This window comes from Dysidea avara, chromosome 8 (assembly GCF_963678975.1).
Source record: "Dysidea avara chromosome 8, odDysAvar1.4, whole genome shotgun sequence".
Taxonomy (NCBI): Eukaryota; Metazoa; Porifera; class Demospongiae; order Dictyoceratida; family Dysideidae; genus Dysidea; species Dysidea avara.
The window spans coordinates 7054830-7071303 of NC_089279.1; the positions used below are offsets into that span (position 1 = coordinate 7054830).

The window sequence follows — 16474 nt, forward strand, 5'->3', positions numbered from 1 at the left end:
TCCCCCTGCATCGATGCAAGTATAGTTTGAAGGTGAGCAGTTTGTTGTCTTGCGCGGAATTGCAAAATAAGGTTCAAGGTTGAGCATAATCTTTTCAAAAGTGGAGACTGGCATGTGATACCAACCTTACATGGCTTCACACGTACCTGTTGTTATATTCTGGTGTATTTACTGCTGTTTTGATCCATTTTATAGCAGCTTTAGTGGTTGTACTTTTGATCAGAAACTATTTATAATTTCTCTTTGTAGTATAGTGATGTCATTGTGTTATATAATAATTATCATCCTTAGTGCTTACAATGTGACAAATAAAGCTGAGCAGTGTCCAAACAAATGTATTTTAAAAATAATGTTGCTCTTACATTGTGTTATCTGATTGTCATGCATGTTTCCGAAGTACGTGTTAATTGTGACTTGTGATGCCAGTACTTGCCATTTATAAAATATTACTGATTTTTCTAGTTAGCTGTTCCAGAAAATGCATTGGGTACCTGTGTATACTTAGAATTACACAATACACACAGTTTTATTTGTGAATCACTTGCTTTATTCATGTAATATTCTGAGTGGTCAGTCTACAAAGAAGTGGTCACTTTTGAGAGGTTTTACTTAGTTCATATGCTGTTCTTCATAAAATAGATATGTGGTGAAAATTTCATGTCGTTATTAGTTTCCTATTTAGATTTATGACACTTTGTATATTGTGTTTGGTGCCATGCAATATACATAAAAAGCATTAAAATGCTGTACACAAAAATCATCACACTGTCAACTTCTTTTCCTTATATCTTTTGATAGGAACCACTGATTGGGGTGGGGTTTGCACTAAAATGACCCTGAAAAAATGCACAATATTTATCATACCAATGAATGTATGGAATCTTAATTATTTAATTTAGTTGGAAATCTCTATTTAAAGAAAGATCGATATACTCTAATAGAGCAGTCAGGATCTAGACCCTTCCTTGCCCCTGGGCCCCTCTTTAACTCTTTTCCCTGGGCCCTCTAATTTCTCTGGACGGCCCTGTTAGTGGCATGCAACTGCAGTCAACTAACACCCATTTTAACTAGTAAACCCTTAACAACACTTTGCCTTTCATCTTGTACTGCATTGAAACGATCAGGATACTCTATTAGAGCAGTCACAAACAAAACAGCTGTAACACAGCAATCAATATTTAGCATAGTTACAACTTCTGCTTAGCATCAGATTGTATAGTTTAAATTACTAGCTACTTACTGGGGTTTCTGTCAAATCCATGGAAACTCACCTACTGTTATCAACAGTGCATTGCTTATTCTAACAAAAAGTATTGAAATCCCATCCAAAAACAGCTTATAGCTGTAAAAAAAGTGCGCGTCCAAGTAAAGCAGAGTTAACTGCGACAAAAAGTAATGATATCATAATGCGGCCATGTGCGAGGTGTGCAAGTTGTAAAATTAATATTAGCTAATCAGATAATACAATGTTATTGTTAAAGTGTTAATGAGAACTATGTGATGCTGCTAGTTTTTAAGTGTGTGAGCATCTTCATAAATGCCACATAAATTTAATTCTCAGTAAAGCAATGTGTATAGATTCTCTGTTAGTAATAAATAGTTTGAGTTTGGCCGCCTTTCCTGTATACAGCAATGCTACGAACAAAGGAAAGGTGGCCAAACTCAAACTATTTATTACTAACAGAGAATCTATACACATTGCTTTTAATATTGAGAATTAAATTTATGTGGCATTTATGAAGATGCTCACACACTTAAAAACTAGCAGCATCACATAGTTCTCATTAACACTTTAACAATAACATTGTATTATCTGATTAGCTAATATTAATTTTACAACTTGCACACCTCGCACATGGCCGCATTATGATATCATTACTTTTTGTCGCAGTTAACTCTGCTTTACTTGGACGCGCACTTTTTTTACAGCTATAAGCTGTTTTTGGATGGGATATATTATTACAAGGGAAAATTGTTACAAGTAAATATAGTGGGTTTATTTTCACAGTTGAACATGTTTTAGACTGTGAAACCAAAGGTTGCCGAGTGATAATGTGAGTGACACCCCTTCTGAAATCAAATCAAAAGGAATCAGTGTGCTGCCTTGGATCAACATGTCATGATCAAAAACTGATACAGGCCAGACTATGCAAACAAGGATAACCCTTCAAGATACTGTCACTGGTGAGGAGGTAAGGTTTGTGCCTCATGCTAAGCACCTAGCAGGGAGTTGAGCATTTTAGCATTGCAATAAGCACATCAAGAAGGTTTTGTATGAAGCAAACTTAAGTCTTTATAGATCTATGATAAGGCCAGTAATAGAATATGCTGGTATTGTGTGTTCCATTTATGAAGATGAACATTAATTTATTGAATTCGTGTGGTGTAGAGCTGCAAGGTTTGACTTTGGCCACAGAAAAATTAATGTTAAATTACTTGGTTGGAATGTCACTGGAAAATTTTATGTCCCAATGTGCTATACAGATAGTCTCCATACCTATATCACCTCCCCATGATAGTTAACATCAGCACAAGAGGTCAGGACATTCTCAAAGATTTAGCTCACCTAAATGCTTATTTGCACTACTTTTTTCTCAACTTTTAAAATGTGGAATAGTTTGCCAGTTCACTTTTCATCAATGCAAGAAATGTGGAAGAGTTTAAGAAGAGCATATACTATTTTTGAACACAACTCAGCTATGCATGATACGTAGCTAAATAATCAGTATGGAGGTGTGTACAGTATTTATAAATAAGTAAATAAATGTAAGGGTCGTGCACTATTTATTTCCTAGTTGTAACATTTGGCTTAGATAGCAACCACATTGGCTGAACCTACAGCCATTACAACTACAACCATATCACCATTACAATGCTGGATACATTGAAGCTGTCATAGTGACCATCAGTGTTGGGCAAGTTACTTTTTAAAAGTAACTAGTTACATGTTACATATTACTTGCAGCTGAACTATTTAGTTACAGTTACATATTACCCATAAAATAAAGTAACTGTAATAATATTACATATTATATTACTTTGTGTCCATAGCCTTAAGCTGTCACGTGTGAAACTACCACCTTATCACGTGACATGATTGCGTTGTTGGACAATGTGCAAGTCTTGATATAAGCAAGTAGCTGGTGAATAAGCCTCATTTAGTAGGCTTCATTACTTCGTTGTGGCTAGGCGTTACTCAGTGGGTTACTAACGAGATTAGTAACTTCGTTACTTTTAGTAATAATTATTACGTAATATTAAATTCGTTACAGTAACTATATTACTTAGGTAACGCGTTACATTTGCAAGTAAAGTAACTTGAGTTATATTACCTGTTTTTATAGTGTATTTCGTTATATTACTTTGTTACCACAAAAGTAATAATATTACGTAACGCGTTACATAAGTAGCGCGTTACTCCCAACACTGGTGACCATGCACTTGCACTAAATAGAAAGCTCATGTAAATCAACAAGCGCACAAAAATGACAAATCTATGCAAATGCAAATTCCACTGGTGTAAGCAGTCCTATATATACTGTCTTAATATCATATTTATAAATAGTCATGCATGCACTGAGACATATCAAACAAATACAAACAAAATCAGTAAAGCAAAATTCATGAGGAATCTAAGTAATAGTTACACAATCAATTTGCAAAGATAGTATTAGCTTAACCATCAATACTTGAAGCTCACAAATCTTCTTTTTCATGCCAGTACACCATGTAAAATTATTGAAAATCAATGGTTAATTCCATGTAACTTCCTTGGCTTCTTCTAATTTCATTTATGTCCTTAGCTTCTCGTGCAATAGTTTTACGAAGGTCATATGAGTAATAAGGAAGTTCAAGTAATTTCAATGTGTTATTATCTCTTAAAGCAGCTGAAATAGTTAGTGCTGTTTCTCCACTGATCGGATTACCATTAATCCATAAACACTCCAGTGTTCTATTCACTTGTAACGCAGTTGCAATTTCAACACCAGCCTCATCACGAATATCATTATGTATTAAACTGAGCATCTTTAATTTACTACTACAATTCTGAAGTGCTTTAAAAAGACTGATAACGGAACTGGTGTGTAACTTATTACCATGAATGTATAATTCCACCATGGCAGTGTCTTGCAGTAGTCTTGACAACCCATCTGTATTCCCCAGTACATTTCCATTAAGATACAGCAGTGTAGATTTACAGGAAACTGCAATATCAGAAATATAATGGGCAGAAACAGATGTGAGGGAATTAGCGGACAAGTGAAGATTCTCAATTGTTACTGAAATGTTATTTCCCACCAGTGCATGATGAAGAATGCGACATCCAACATCTCTTATATTGCAGCTCAATAGTTCAAGTCTTTTCCAATGTTTGATGTGAGAGTTAGCAAGAAACAAACCAAGGCAACTAACGTCATTGGGCAGTAGCGGTATCCCTCTGAGATTGATAGTCCTACCACTAAACACTTTAGACTCACTGATAACCTGACACATTTCATTATCACCAGCTTCACAAAAGCATTTATACAAGTATAAACATCTTTTCTGTTCAGTAAGAAATTTATCAGCAATCCTAGTCTGTGTGTCACCATCAGAAAGGAATTGTCTAAATGAACTTCGTTGTCCTCTAGTGAGACCAATATACATCAAAAACATGTTGAAATAACGTTTTGACCAGAAGTAATTTTCCAACACTTGAACTTCTTCCTTTGGTGGGAGGTTAACAACACATTGGGCTGCTAAGAACTCCTGGATAGAAAAGTGAATGAAGTTAAATGATATGGTTTTGCAAGTGGCACTAAAATGTTCTACTGCCTGTAGCAACCCAAAACCATTAAATGCTCCCCGGGCATTCTCAATTTCAGGACAAGCCATTTTAATTTCATCCAAACTAAAGATCAACTGGTTTTTGGATAATGCTTTAAGGGATAATCTTGAAAGATCTCTAATTATATTGCTACAGAAACCTGGAAGCTTGTTGAAGTCATTGATATCTTGTTTGGGAGAGAAACCTAACTTGGTAAGATGTCGTCGGATTGTTAGGCAAACAAATTGCATATATAATTCACTAACACTATCAAACAAAACAACTTCATGTTTATACAGAAACACCAGGACAGTCATAATAAATGGAATAAAACAAAGACTATTAACAGTGGGATGGCCTTGTAAATAAACTAGTAATTTTTTGATTTTTTCAGGTTTTCCGATGAACGATTGTTTAATGAAACATTCTCGATCCTTTTCAGTAAATCCCAAAATGTCCACCCTCAGCATTACATTATCATGAAGGTGAGCTGAGGCATGTGGGCGAGAAGAAACTATTACATTACAAGATGATAAAACACGATGCTCTAGTATGTTGACTATGAAACTGTTATCATGTAATTCCTCTGGAAATTCGTCAAGACCATCAAGCAAAATGGTAACATTTTTTCCACCTGTTTTGTATAAATATGCTGCACAAATGTGGCCTAGATTTGAAGCTGTCTTTTCTTGTTTACAGAAGTAGTTTACAAGATCATTTACAGATGACATTTTCTGTACAGCAGGATCTCTAAGGCACAGAAGGGACAGTAGCTTACTTGTAAACAACACGTGTTTTTCGGCCCACAGATATGCAATATGTTTTAACAAGAAAGATTTTCCAATGCCAGGAGCACCTTCAATTAATATAGTTTGTGGTTTGCTGCCATCAGAATGATCTAGTGGAGCTAACAACTCTGAAATATCTTTGGTTGCACTATAACCTTCAAGATCATAATCTTCTGAAGTGGCACTGTTTTCACAACTACCAGCAGCCTGCATGATATCATCAATATGACCTGACTGACTGGCCTTAGCTATTGTAATAACTTCTCTTTGAGTGCGTTCATTCTTGTAATGATAGATAAAAGCAAGTGTGGTAAAGTGTTTAGATTGTTGTGGTGGCCAAGTGTCCTTATCAGTGTTGAATCTGGTAACAATGTATGTTCTTCCTAAGCAATCAAGCACTAAGGCAACTGCTTCTGCAAAGGAAACAAATATTGACAAGATATGTGTGGAATTAAACCCTAATAACATTGGTACCTTCCCTATGTACTGGAGGACTCAGCCTCACTTTTCCCTGACGATGATGAAGCTGTATTGGCTAGGTAAAACTGAACCTAAACAAGCCTTAAGAATGACCCAAAACATTTTCAACAAGTTGCTATGGAATTTTTAAAATCATATTATTAAACAGAATTTTCCACTGACTAACTGCCTGACTGATGCCTTCAGACAAGTGTAACTCAATAACGGCTAAGGCTACGAGCTTGATTTTTTCACTGTTTGACGTCGCTTCAGCTAGACATGTGCCTTTTGGCATACCGCAGTATGTACAATGCATTCTTCATGGACTTAACAGTGTCTTCCTTTGTGCCCCATTCATCTTTACTGAGAGCAAAACATGTTGATTTAGCAGTAGCATGTGATGGCTTCCCATTGTAACAGAAATTGTCTGTAGTTTTCATAGTGGCTACTTTGATTGCAGAAATGCTTCTTGAACAGTTCTTGATTTGTAATGCTGTGTAACTGGTTGAAAATAGCCGACAACGAAGCATAATGGATACTTCACTTTTCAGACAATAATTGGTAGCTGGGGTGCACAGTGCCATTTTTTCGTTTGATGCTGTATGCGTGGGTTCACCAGTCATAATAATTTTATTATACTATTATAATGCTAAAAAATTTAACAAACAAGTAGCTATACAAAAACAATTGGAATTTTCAACTAGAGTAGGGAAACTATAGCACATCAATAAAAAGTACTAAAACAAGCTGGAGTAGCTAGTGCACGATATTAAATCACAGTAAAACTATAAGAAGTGTTATATCCCTATTGTGCTCTTCCTTGTGGTATCTTGAGCACAGTAGGGATATAGCATTTTTTATTGTTCTACTGTGATTTAATATCTCCAGCTTGTTTCAGTACTTTTATGACAACTTAAAATAGGGCCTTCAAAGAAACAATGCTCAAATATTACTAAGACAAGCAGGTTTCCATTCTCACCATAAATCAATTAGTGGTGAAGCCCTAGTGTAGACACCAATGGAAGAACGTGTCCAGCTGATTGAAGCAATGAGAAGCCCAGACAACAATGAATCCATCCTAAAATTACTGAATACCCACACGTAGTGGACAAAAGAAAAGCTAGAGGCTAATAGTAATAATGGGTGTAAAAGTGGCAGGCTCAACTTCACAAACGTGCTGGCCATACATGTGGTGTTTGATATTATCATGTTTCTAAGAACAGGAGATAAGAGATGGACCTGTTGGAGGGAGCAAGGGGATTGAAATTTTACTGCTATTCTATTTGGAGGTAAAATTGTATTAGTAGAGGTCCACAGGAAACTCAGAAACTGTCCTCTATAAGGAGATTAAATGTAGAGTGCCCTTTACATGAGGGTTATTTAAGAGAGGTTCTACTGAGCTGTGTAAATGTACACCAATCTTATTTTCATCAGCTATCACTTGAACTAACTTGCCAATTGAATCTAATGCATTTGCAAAGCCATAGTACTGTGCTTGTGATATACTTTTACTCAAACGTAAGCTTAACAAATAAGCTGCAGCTGGCGATTACTATTTAATAAGACACCAGCTGTCAACAATAGTTACAGAAATTATATGCAAAACAGTAAACGTTTTCCCCAAGAAGGATTTTTTCGGTGTTTTGGATATGTTATTTCCCATTAAATTTCACACAGAATGACAGCAAAACTACTTTTTACCATTTTCCCCAGGCACATAGCCTTTTTTGCATTTGGCTACCAGACTATAATATTCTACTTGTGATATAGCATTACAAACAAAGAACAGCATGAGAAGCACTTCTACAAACAATCTAGTCACTACAGAAATTGCAAACAATTCTTGTGATAGATTTACTAATTTATTTATTTGTTTAAACTCTGGACTTCAGCCAAGGCCATTCTTCTATGCCAGAATATGCACACATATCAATACAAAAACATATAATATATAGACTAGCACTGGTACCTGCTCTACGTGCAGACCTTTATTGCTCTTATTACACTATATTTCAGTATAGTGATACATATACCGCTCAGTGAACTAAACGGGATCAAATTTGAAGCGATGTTTGTTGTGCTGACTATTTGGACACATGCAGTGCAATAATTAGGATATCTAATGCAAGCACATCCTGGTGTGATTTACTGTAAACACACCTACACTCCTGCAGTACCACAACAGTTAATTAATCCTGCTCTGTATATATGTGCTGGATTTCATTGCCCAGTGTGCAGGACTCCATTGCCCCATAGCTACACTACTTCAACTAGTAGGATATAAGCCTCAGTATAATGCTGAAACAAAGTCTATAGCCCTGCCCTACAAGTGTAGGGCTTTTTTATTCTGCATGGAAGCACTATACCTCAGTACACTTATTCGTATACAGTGCAACTTAATTAGTGCTGAAATAAAAACATTAGCTAATACTTATTCATTTTAAAGCAATATTTGTCATGCTAGCTATTTAGACATATAGCATAATTACCTATGCAAACACATCCAATTGTTTGTTACCAAAGTTGTGTAATGTACTACAAGTACACCTACACTCCAGCAGTACTACGTACATCCCAGTGGCGTAGCCAGGCCTTCGGGGGTGGATGGGCACACTCACCCATACATTTCATCTCATGCAACTACAGCGGAACCTCAGTTATTCAGACCCCACTTATCTGGATTCTTGGTTACCGAACTACAGAAATGACTGCTCTATTATAGTAGTGACTGTTCTATTAGGGTATTTGAAAAATATTGATAGTTGTAAAAAATATTTATATACAGTTTCAGAGATACGAACTTATGGACCACCCCTGGTCCCAAGGAGTTTGGATAACTGAGGTTCCACTGTAACTAGCACAAAATGCGAGTCCATCCTTAGCGGAATCTTGGTTTAAAAACTGTTTCAAAAGTGCATAAATGTATCTAGCTAGCTAATAATATGCTACACTGCTGTTCCTGTAGCTTATTTCACTAGTCTAATGCTATTGCATGAATGATATAGAAGCTAGAAATCAAAACTAACTTATTAAACCTCCTTGTCTTGTTCTCTTTTAACTCATCTGCACTTGTACATGACTTATACTCCAGTCTGACGGTTGAGATAGTCACCCCATGGCTTAATTCACCCACTTTCTCATCTCCAACTGACTAATACCAGATTTCATCTATCACTTTAGGTCACTAAAACCCTGACTGAAAACCTGCCGCGGGCCAACAAAAGAATCTGTGCTCTTACTCAGTATTCTGGATGTAAAAAATGGACTGGATTTCCTCCTTCCTTGCGTTCCTCTGTCTCCCCCACCTAAATTTTGGATCACATGATACTTAAATAGAATGCACTAAACTAGTCGGATCACGTGATGCAACTATTGGACTTATCTCAATATCGACTGCTAATTTACAATGAAAGTATCGTGCTACCAAGGTATGCACTACTACTTGTCTCTTGTTCATAATAGTAATAGCAAGCAGGCATCCTAGGGAAATTAGGGTGGGCACGTGCCCACTCAGGCCCACCCTTGGCTACGCCACTGCTATAGAACATCCTGTACCTATCAGTTAATAAGACCTGCCCAATACATGCTTGCCCTATATTTACACTACTTCACTTACTACACAAAAGCCAGGTCTAACAATGCCAGGTAAGGATACTACACTCCTCTATTTACACTACCTCTAACAATGCCAGGTCTAACAATGCCAGGTAAGGATACTCATTCAATATTGAAACAAAGCTACTTTATAGACATATAGTCTCATGTATTTCCAGCAATAGCTCATTACAATCAGCACTATAAGTTGTTGTCAAAGTGTTTACACTGCACTCTAAAATATAAAGTGTGCTTTGTACACAAAAGTCAGTGTGCCCTGTGACTCCAAAGTGTGTCCCATAGTATTGTTTTTCTGTGCAAAGCACACTTCATTTTTACAGTGTGAGAGTTAAAATAAAATGGCGCACATTCAGAAAAGAATGTTGTACCAATAATGTTCAGAATCAGAGAAAAAAATTACACGAACTGTTTCTTGTAGCAGAAAAAAGGTTGCCAGAACAAAAAGCAAAACAAAAGAAATAGCCTCTACCTATAGATTCGAACTAGGGACGTGGCATGTGCCCTAGCCACTAAGCCAATTGTCTAACAGTAAAAGATAACCTTAAAAACCATTTTTTAAAGGCATGCATAAGTTGGTGTTTACTTGGGGTTTACATACAGTTAATTCAAGCAACGCAAGATTTTGCTATACAGTACACTCTTGCACTAAACACACTGTAAATGCAGCAACTGGCAAGAAGAATGCGTGAACTCAAATGGAATTCAGACAGACACAGGGGTGGATCCTGGTGGAGGGGGGGGGGGGGGGGGGGTAGGTGGGCCAGTTCCTCCCCACCCTTCAGAATTTTTCTAATAGTGTTGCTCGTTGAACATAGCTAGACACCTTAGACGTAATTCAAACATTTTTGATGCAGTTTATGACTATGTATAATACGTATAATAAATTTGTCTCTAGCAAATTGTTTCCCAAAGTGTTTTTCAAGCCATGTGGAATCCAAACAGTGAAGCTGTATAATTTTACACAGGGAATCATAGTGTTTTACAGTCCTGTAGGGTATGGACGCAAAGCTGGCACATGATTCTGTTGAATGCATTGGAGCACTTCATCATTTGTTGACTGTCAAAAAGTGAACCAATTAATGCTTGGAAGAGGGCTTTGTCAGCAAAGGGATTCAAGTTATGGAGGAGGCAAGTACGCTAGAGAATTAGAGTCAGTTATCCATTATGATATTGAAGTGAAACTTAGCTAGGTCTATTAGCATCACAGTAGGTTGATAGTATAAGCTATAAGCAGGTTATACAAAATTGGAAGCACACAGAGTACATACCACCTAAGGGTGTATCGTGTGTATGTATCATTTTCAACTGGCAAGCAGGGGAAACACATATGCACATTTCACTTCAAAATCAAACCCATTCCAGAAAATCATGGCTATGCCCCTTACTTTCAATTGTGATTTATTTTTGTCTGTATGACCCAACATGTCCAACCACAATTTTTAGAGAGCAAGAATAGTGATGACATTGTAACAACAGGCTGAAGACCACAAGAATGTGAGAATTATCAAAACTCACATTGGTGGGTCATGCAGCCAGAAAGAAAAAGGTGCACTTCTCAAACAAGCACAACCACTTCTGCAAGCTATTTGTACATATGTGTAGCACCAGTTTTGTGCAGTTTGTGTAATCTCTGCCGTTTAACACCTCAGCTCATTGACATACTGTAAGACGTACAAGCTATTTACTCAATACAAAAGACAAACAATTCTTGTGTTGATACTAATTATAAGTCATTCACAATAAGGCTGAGATGTTTGAGAGATGCTGGGAGTGCTGTCTGAATTTTTTCTACGTAGCTACCTTAAGCTAGGAAGCCACAGGTGTTGTAAGCATAAACAATGAAAAGGTATAGATAGAGCAAGGGGAAGGGCTACCTGGCTAAGCTCTTGTAAATTGGTGGATTATATTGCAGACATGACTGCCTACACATAAACCTCTACAGATTTTTGAAACTTCAGATTTACATCATAGCCACGTACTATACACCCAGTTGCATGGTCGATAGATTACATGCTATATAACGTCTTTTGCATCATTTAATTTAAAGTTTCAACAATGGACAGCTTTCTATTAAGATGAACATGGCGAACAATTCTATAAAAATAGCTATACATAATAACCTATTAGACAGCCTTCAATATTACACACTTACCACTAACTTCTGCATCACCATGAGTTGTCATATCAGTGGCTTCTTGCAAAACAGGACCTTGGAATTGGTCTGTAATGATCAGTGCAAATCATGTATAATAGAATGGTCAACATAAGCCCTCAATAAAGTTCAATCACTACTCGCTGTGATACAACAGGATATATACCCAATATGTTCAACATTACTCTTTGACATCAATCTATTGGGTAGGTATAAATAGTGCAGGGACCAAGGATACAAGACCTGGGGACCAGCAACTAGTGGGAATCCAAGTTTCCTTTTAATTTACTGTTTATACTGTACTTGTACCAGATACCTTGCAAGTCACAGTGGCTGTTATTTCTATCACAGTGCCTCACACGATGTCAAGATCAATTTAAAATTATTTGTAAGTGTCTAGACTGCTTAGCATAGGGCCATAGGTCACTTGTTCTCATTCTTCATACCTCTAACAACTAGGAGTATTAATCAAGACTTGGTAGCTAATAAACAAGTCTTCACAGCTACATGAGCTACTAGTGTAACTTGCAGTAATTGCTTTAATAAAGTTACGTTAATTTGCTGGAACATTTGTTTCCACAAAGTTTTTGAACTTTAGTTGCTAGGCAATGTACTAGGCCAGTATGATAATTATGCAGTACAAGTGGCCCAGCTGCAGGACCGTTTTCAGAGTCACGTATATTTCTACATCATGTGGGGTGCTGCAACTGAGATGGGCATGCAAGACTAGATGTTATGACTTGCAGAGGTATTTAGTACAAGTATCCTGGGTCTGGGTCTACTGTTTACCTATCCCACCATGTATTTAATATAAACAATCACATGATTATTTATAGACAAATATTTTCTCACATATTACACAGCATTCTTATAAACTGTTTATTGACAATTATGATGAAATATCTATTTTAAGCACACACAACCACAATAGCTTTCTGTATGATGAAATTGTATTATAACATTAACCATATTGTAGACCACATGATTAGATAATATCACACAATAATTAAATTTTATTAGTAGGATATTTTCATGGATAAACAAACACCTACGTACTTGTATACATTAAGTAGTGCAAGATGCTACTAAACTAAATCAGTCATGACTGCTACTGTAGACTCATTGTTACTATAATGATATCCTCTCAAAACCAAAAGGAGAGTCGGCTAAATAGTATAGTCAAATGCCAGTGGGTAAAATACATATGGAAATGTCAGATGAGATAACACCATTGTTGGCTACCAAGCTAAGCACATATTATTTACCTCCAACACAATTGACATAAAATGGCTATATATTACCCCACATTTCTTACCTCTGTACATAAAATCGCTATTGCAACTACTGGACAATGCAGGAGAGTTAATGGCAACCAAAATTTTCTTCCATGTGGCAGTACGATCAACATCAAGCCATCTCTCCAGCATAGTATTACAGCACCATTTGACATTGGTAGGATTGCCTGCTGCAATAGCCTTCAGCTCACCACTCGGCAAGCCTAACAAACTCCCAATAACCTTCCAGTCAGCAGCAAATTGTGGAGTAATGTGTTCATAAAGTTCTTTAAGCAGAGGAGCTACAGGGATATAAGTGCATGAATAGGACCATGACTGATAAAAAATTAGGAGTGAAACGAATATCAAATTTTAAGAATCCAAATATTCTTCAAATTAACGAACAAATTAATGGATTATTCTTTAAGAATTTTTTTATAACTAAACTCAAAAGGGACAAAATCACTTTGATTACTATTACAACTTATTATGAAAAGTCCATTACATACATGTGTTTGTCTTTAAAAGGTGATAAATTATTTTTAAAATAACAGCTTTCAGTTTTTAGAAGTTTTTCAAGATTAAACGTGTAATTGTTTGGATTAATGAACATTAAATAACTAATGAATATTTCTTATGAATACAAATATTTCTTAACAAACGAATATTCGTACTATTCTTTTCAGCCTTAAAAAAAATACACAGTAATTTAGTGACCATATGTACTACAGACAAATAAAATGATTCATGTGTCACCTTCAGTATACACACAATTAATACTACATAATACACACCATATACATAATTTATAGCTTATAGTATACACTAGATCAGATGCAGGCACAACATTATTTGTAAGTACAGCATATAGGACTGCATACGTAAGTGAAATGTTTGTACAGAGCATGGAACCCAGAAACTGGCTTACAGTTTTGTATAGCTTGCTTTTCATTTAAATTTATGATCTTATAAAATGTTATCTAACTGTAAATTTCTATATATCCTTAATATTTCCAAACACTAAATATTCAGAATAGCATTGCCTGCCTATTTGTGCACAGAGGTGTGAACATCGTATGAGTGCGGTAATGTGCAAAGCTATTGCGGAGGCACCCTGCATGGCATTGTTTGTCTTCTTTGATCATCATGCTTACTATGCTATTATTGAACCTTGGAGTTATCAAGGAGTCCACTGAAAATGACCTATTGTCCTGAAGTAACATGGCTAAGCACAATAGTATTGAATAATTTATTTCATTGACTTACATGTACATAAAAATAATTTGCAACTATAGGTTGTATTCCTCTTCCTCTATACCTCACTTGGAACACTCAAGGACAAAACCCTGCCAAAGCCATCTCACAAAGAGGTTCACAATCATCTACATATAGCTCTTCATGAAAGAATAGGACATTATTTGAGAGACAACAAAACGGATTATATAGAGCACTGCATAACATCTTGAACATTATGGCATAGCCAGAGCACACAACATCACCCAATACATACTGTTGTTAGCTATCTACCACTCAACATTATTTCCAAAACAAGGCTGCTGCATAGTGGAATCACTTACTTAAAGAACTTATTACTGGAGAATACCAAGCTTTTATTAAGGTTATTCATAGCTGTCTATGCCAGAGCTTTATTCACTAAACTGGTTTGTATCAACTGTTGTGTTTGTGTATTTTTTGTTGATAATTTCAACTTGTTTCTATCAGGGGCGGATTTAGGGGGGTGGAGGGCAATATGAGGCTGTAGTTTCTGCTATGGCTATAATATTTGATCTTAATCAAAGTATGGTTCTATTCAACCTGTACTATATATTTTAGAGTGAATTATATGTTAGTTAGCTATTTGGCTACACTACCACTGATTACGTCATACCAACTCAGCCATCACTAGCAAAAGTGTGGCCTTATAGTAGTCAACAGTATTAGTCTGATAAAGTAGCTATAGCATAATTTATTGAGCCACTGTAGTCTACTAATGTCAGTTACAATCTGTAATAGGAATCTTTCCCATGATGGCTTTGTAGATGTAGCTAGGTTAGTCTTGATTGTCAGGAAAAAGTAACTGTCACAACAGCTATGAAGCTCACAATTACTTTAAATGCAGAGAAGCACAAAACATACTGCAGCTACTAGTAGCTACATAGGTAGTCCATTCCATGGATCAGGTACTTGTTAACAAAATGCTGCTATGTTTTGGTGACATAGCTAACAAGTGCCTGCATGATCTTTAAATGTGTTGACATCACTTTTAACCACTGCTAGATATACTTGTTTCCACCTGAGACAAATTAAATTAGAAGATGCAATGAGGAGTTGATTCCTTAATACTGTAATGTGTAATGCTTAGCTACAGGTAAGATCATGATGCTCAGTCTTAAAAGCAAAATGATATCGTCTGAAAAACTGCTGAAAATGCTCTCAGATTCAATCACAGAGAGCCTAATTTTAGTGCGCTTCAAACACTAATGTATACCATATAATTTGACTGTAGAAACTAGATAACTTTTTATCACCCATGTCCCCATCCAGCCCCCCCTCCTTCGGAAAAATCTTAGATCCACCCCGATCTATCTCTACATGTAGTTGCTTGTTCTTTGCATAGTATTATTATAGTGTTCTCTTTTTTTTTCTTCTAAACTAATCTATGGAAGACTGGAAATGCTGAATAGGGGAGTATAATCATAAAATCAAATCTTGCATACATGCATGAAGACAAAAAATTCATACTTTTGTTAGCAATAGGAGATTTCGAAGAATTCAAATTCTGGTAGATTTCATCTGAAAGGGAAAACAAAACAATGCACGACTAAGCAATGTTCCAATACAATAAAAGTAAGCTAGCTAACTAGTCATACCAAGGTAATCACTATTGTAGGTACTGGACACAGCAGGTGATTCAATGGCACAAAACATCTTCCTCCAAGTTGCACTGGTGTCCACTTCTAGCCAATATTCCAGCATGCTGTTACAGCACCATTTTGTGTTGGTTGGGTTCCCTGCCTCTATGGCCCTAATCTCACCAGCTGGCAAGTCCAGTAGAACACCTATGACTTTCCAGTCAGCAGCATATTGTGGAGTAATGTGCTCATAGAGATCTTTCAGTAATGGAACATTGTCAACTGCACGTGAAAGTAAACAGTACAGTATGGCCGGCTTTTTAGCTATAATGCATGCACAAGTACCGGCTACTGTGACGTGCCTCACTTGTGTTATTTTCTTTGAAATAAATCAGCTTCTGTGATCTTTCCACCATGCCGAATTCCGCAGCCTGGTATGATTTGTCCTCGGATTCGCCGAGCGGTTGGTTGTACTTTGTTTACGCCTCAGTAGGTTTACGTAAGTGGTTGTGCGTAGCTCACGTGAT

At 36.5% G+C, this 16474-nt stretch overlaps 1 protein-coding gene across 1 annotated transcript; it reads right to left on the reverse strand.

Moving 5' to 3' along the window:
- Window positions 1-3527: 3527 nt before the first annotated feature.
- LOC136263003 (nucleotide-binding oligomerization domain-containing protein 1-like) lies at window positions 3528-16472 on the reverse strand. Its single transcript, XM_066057433.1, has 6 exons — window positions 16315-16472; window positions 15966-16229; window positions 15838-15888; window positions 13137-13397; window positions 11822-11890; window positions 3528-6008 (listed from the first exon to the last, which is right to left on the reverse strand). Exons 1-6 carry the CDS (start codon window positions 16361-16363, stop codon window positions 3736-3738), a joined length of 2967 nt encoding a protein of 988 aa, XP_065913505.1. The 5' UTR covers window positions 16364-16472; the 3' UTR covers window positions 3528-3735.
- Window positions 16473-16474: the final 2 nt, after the last annotated feature.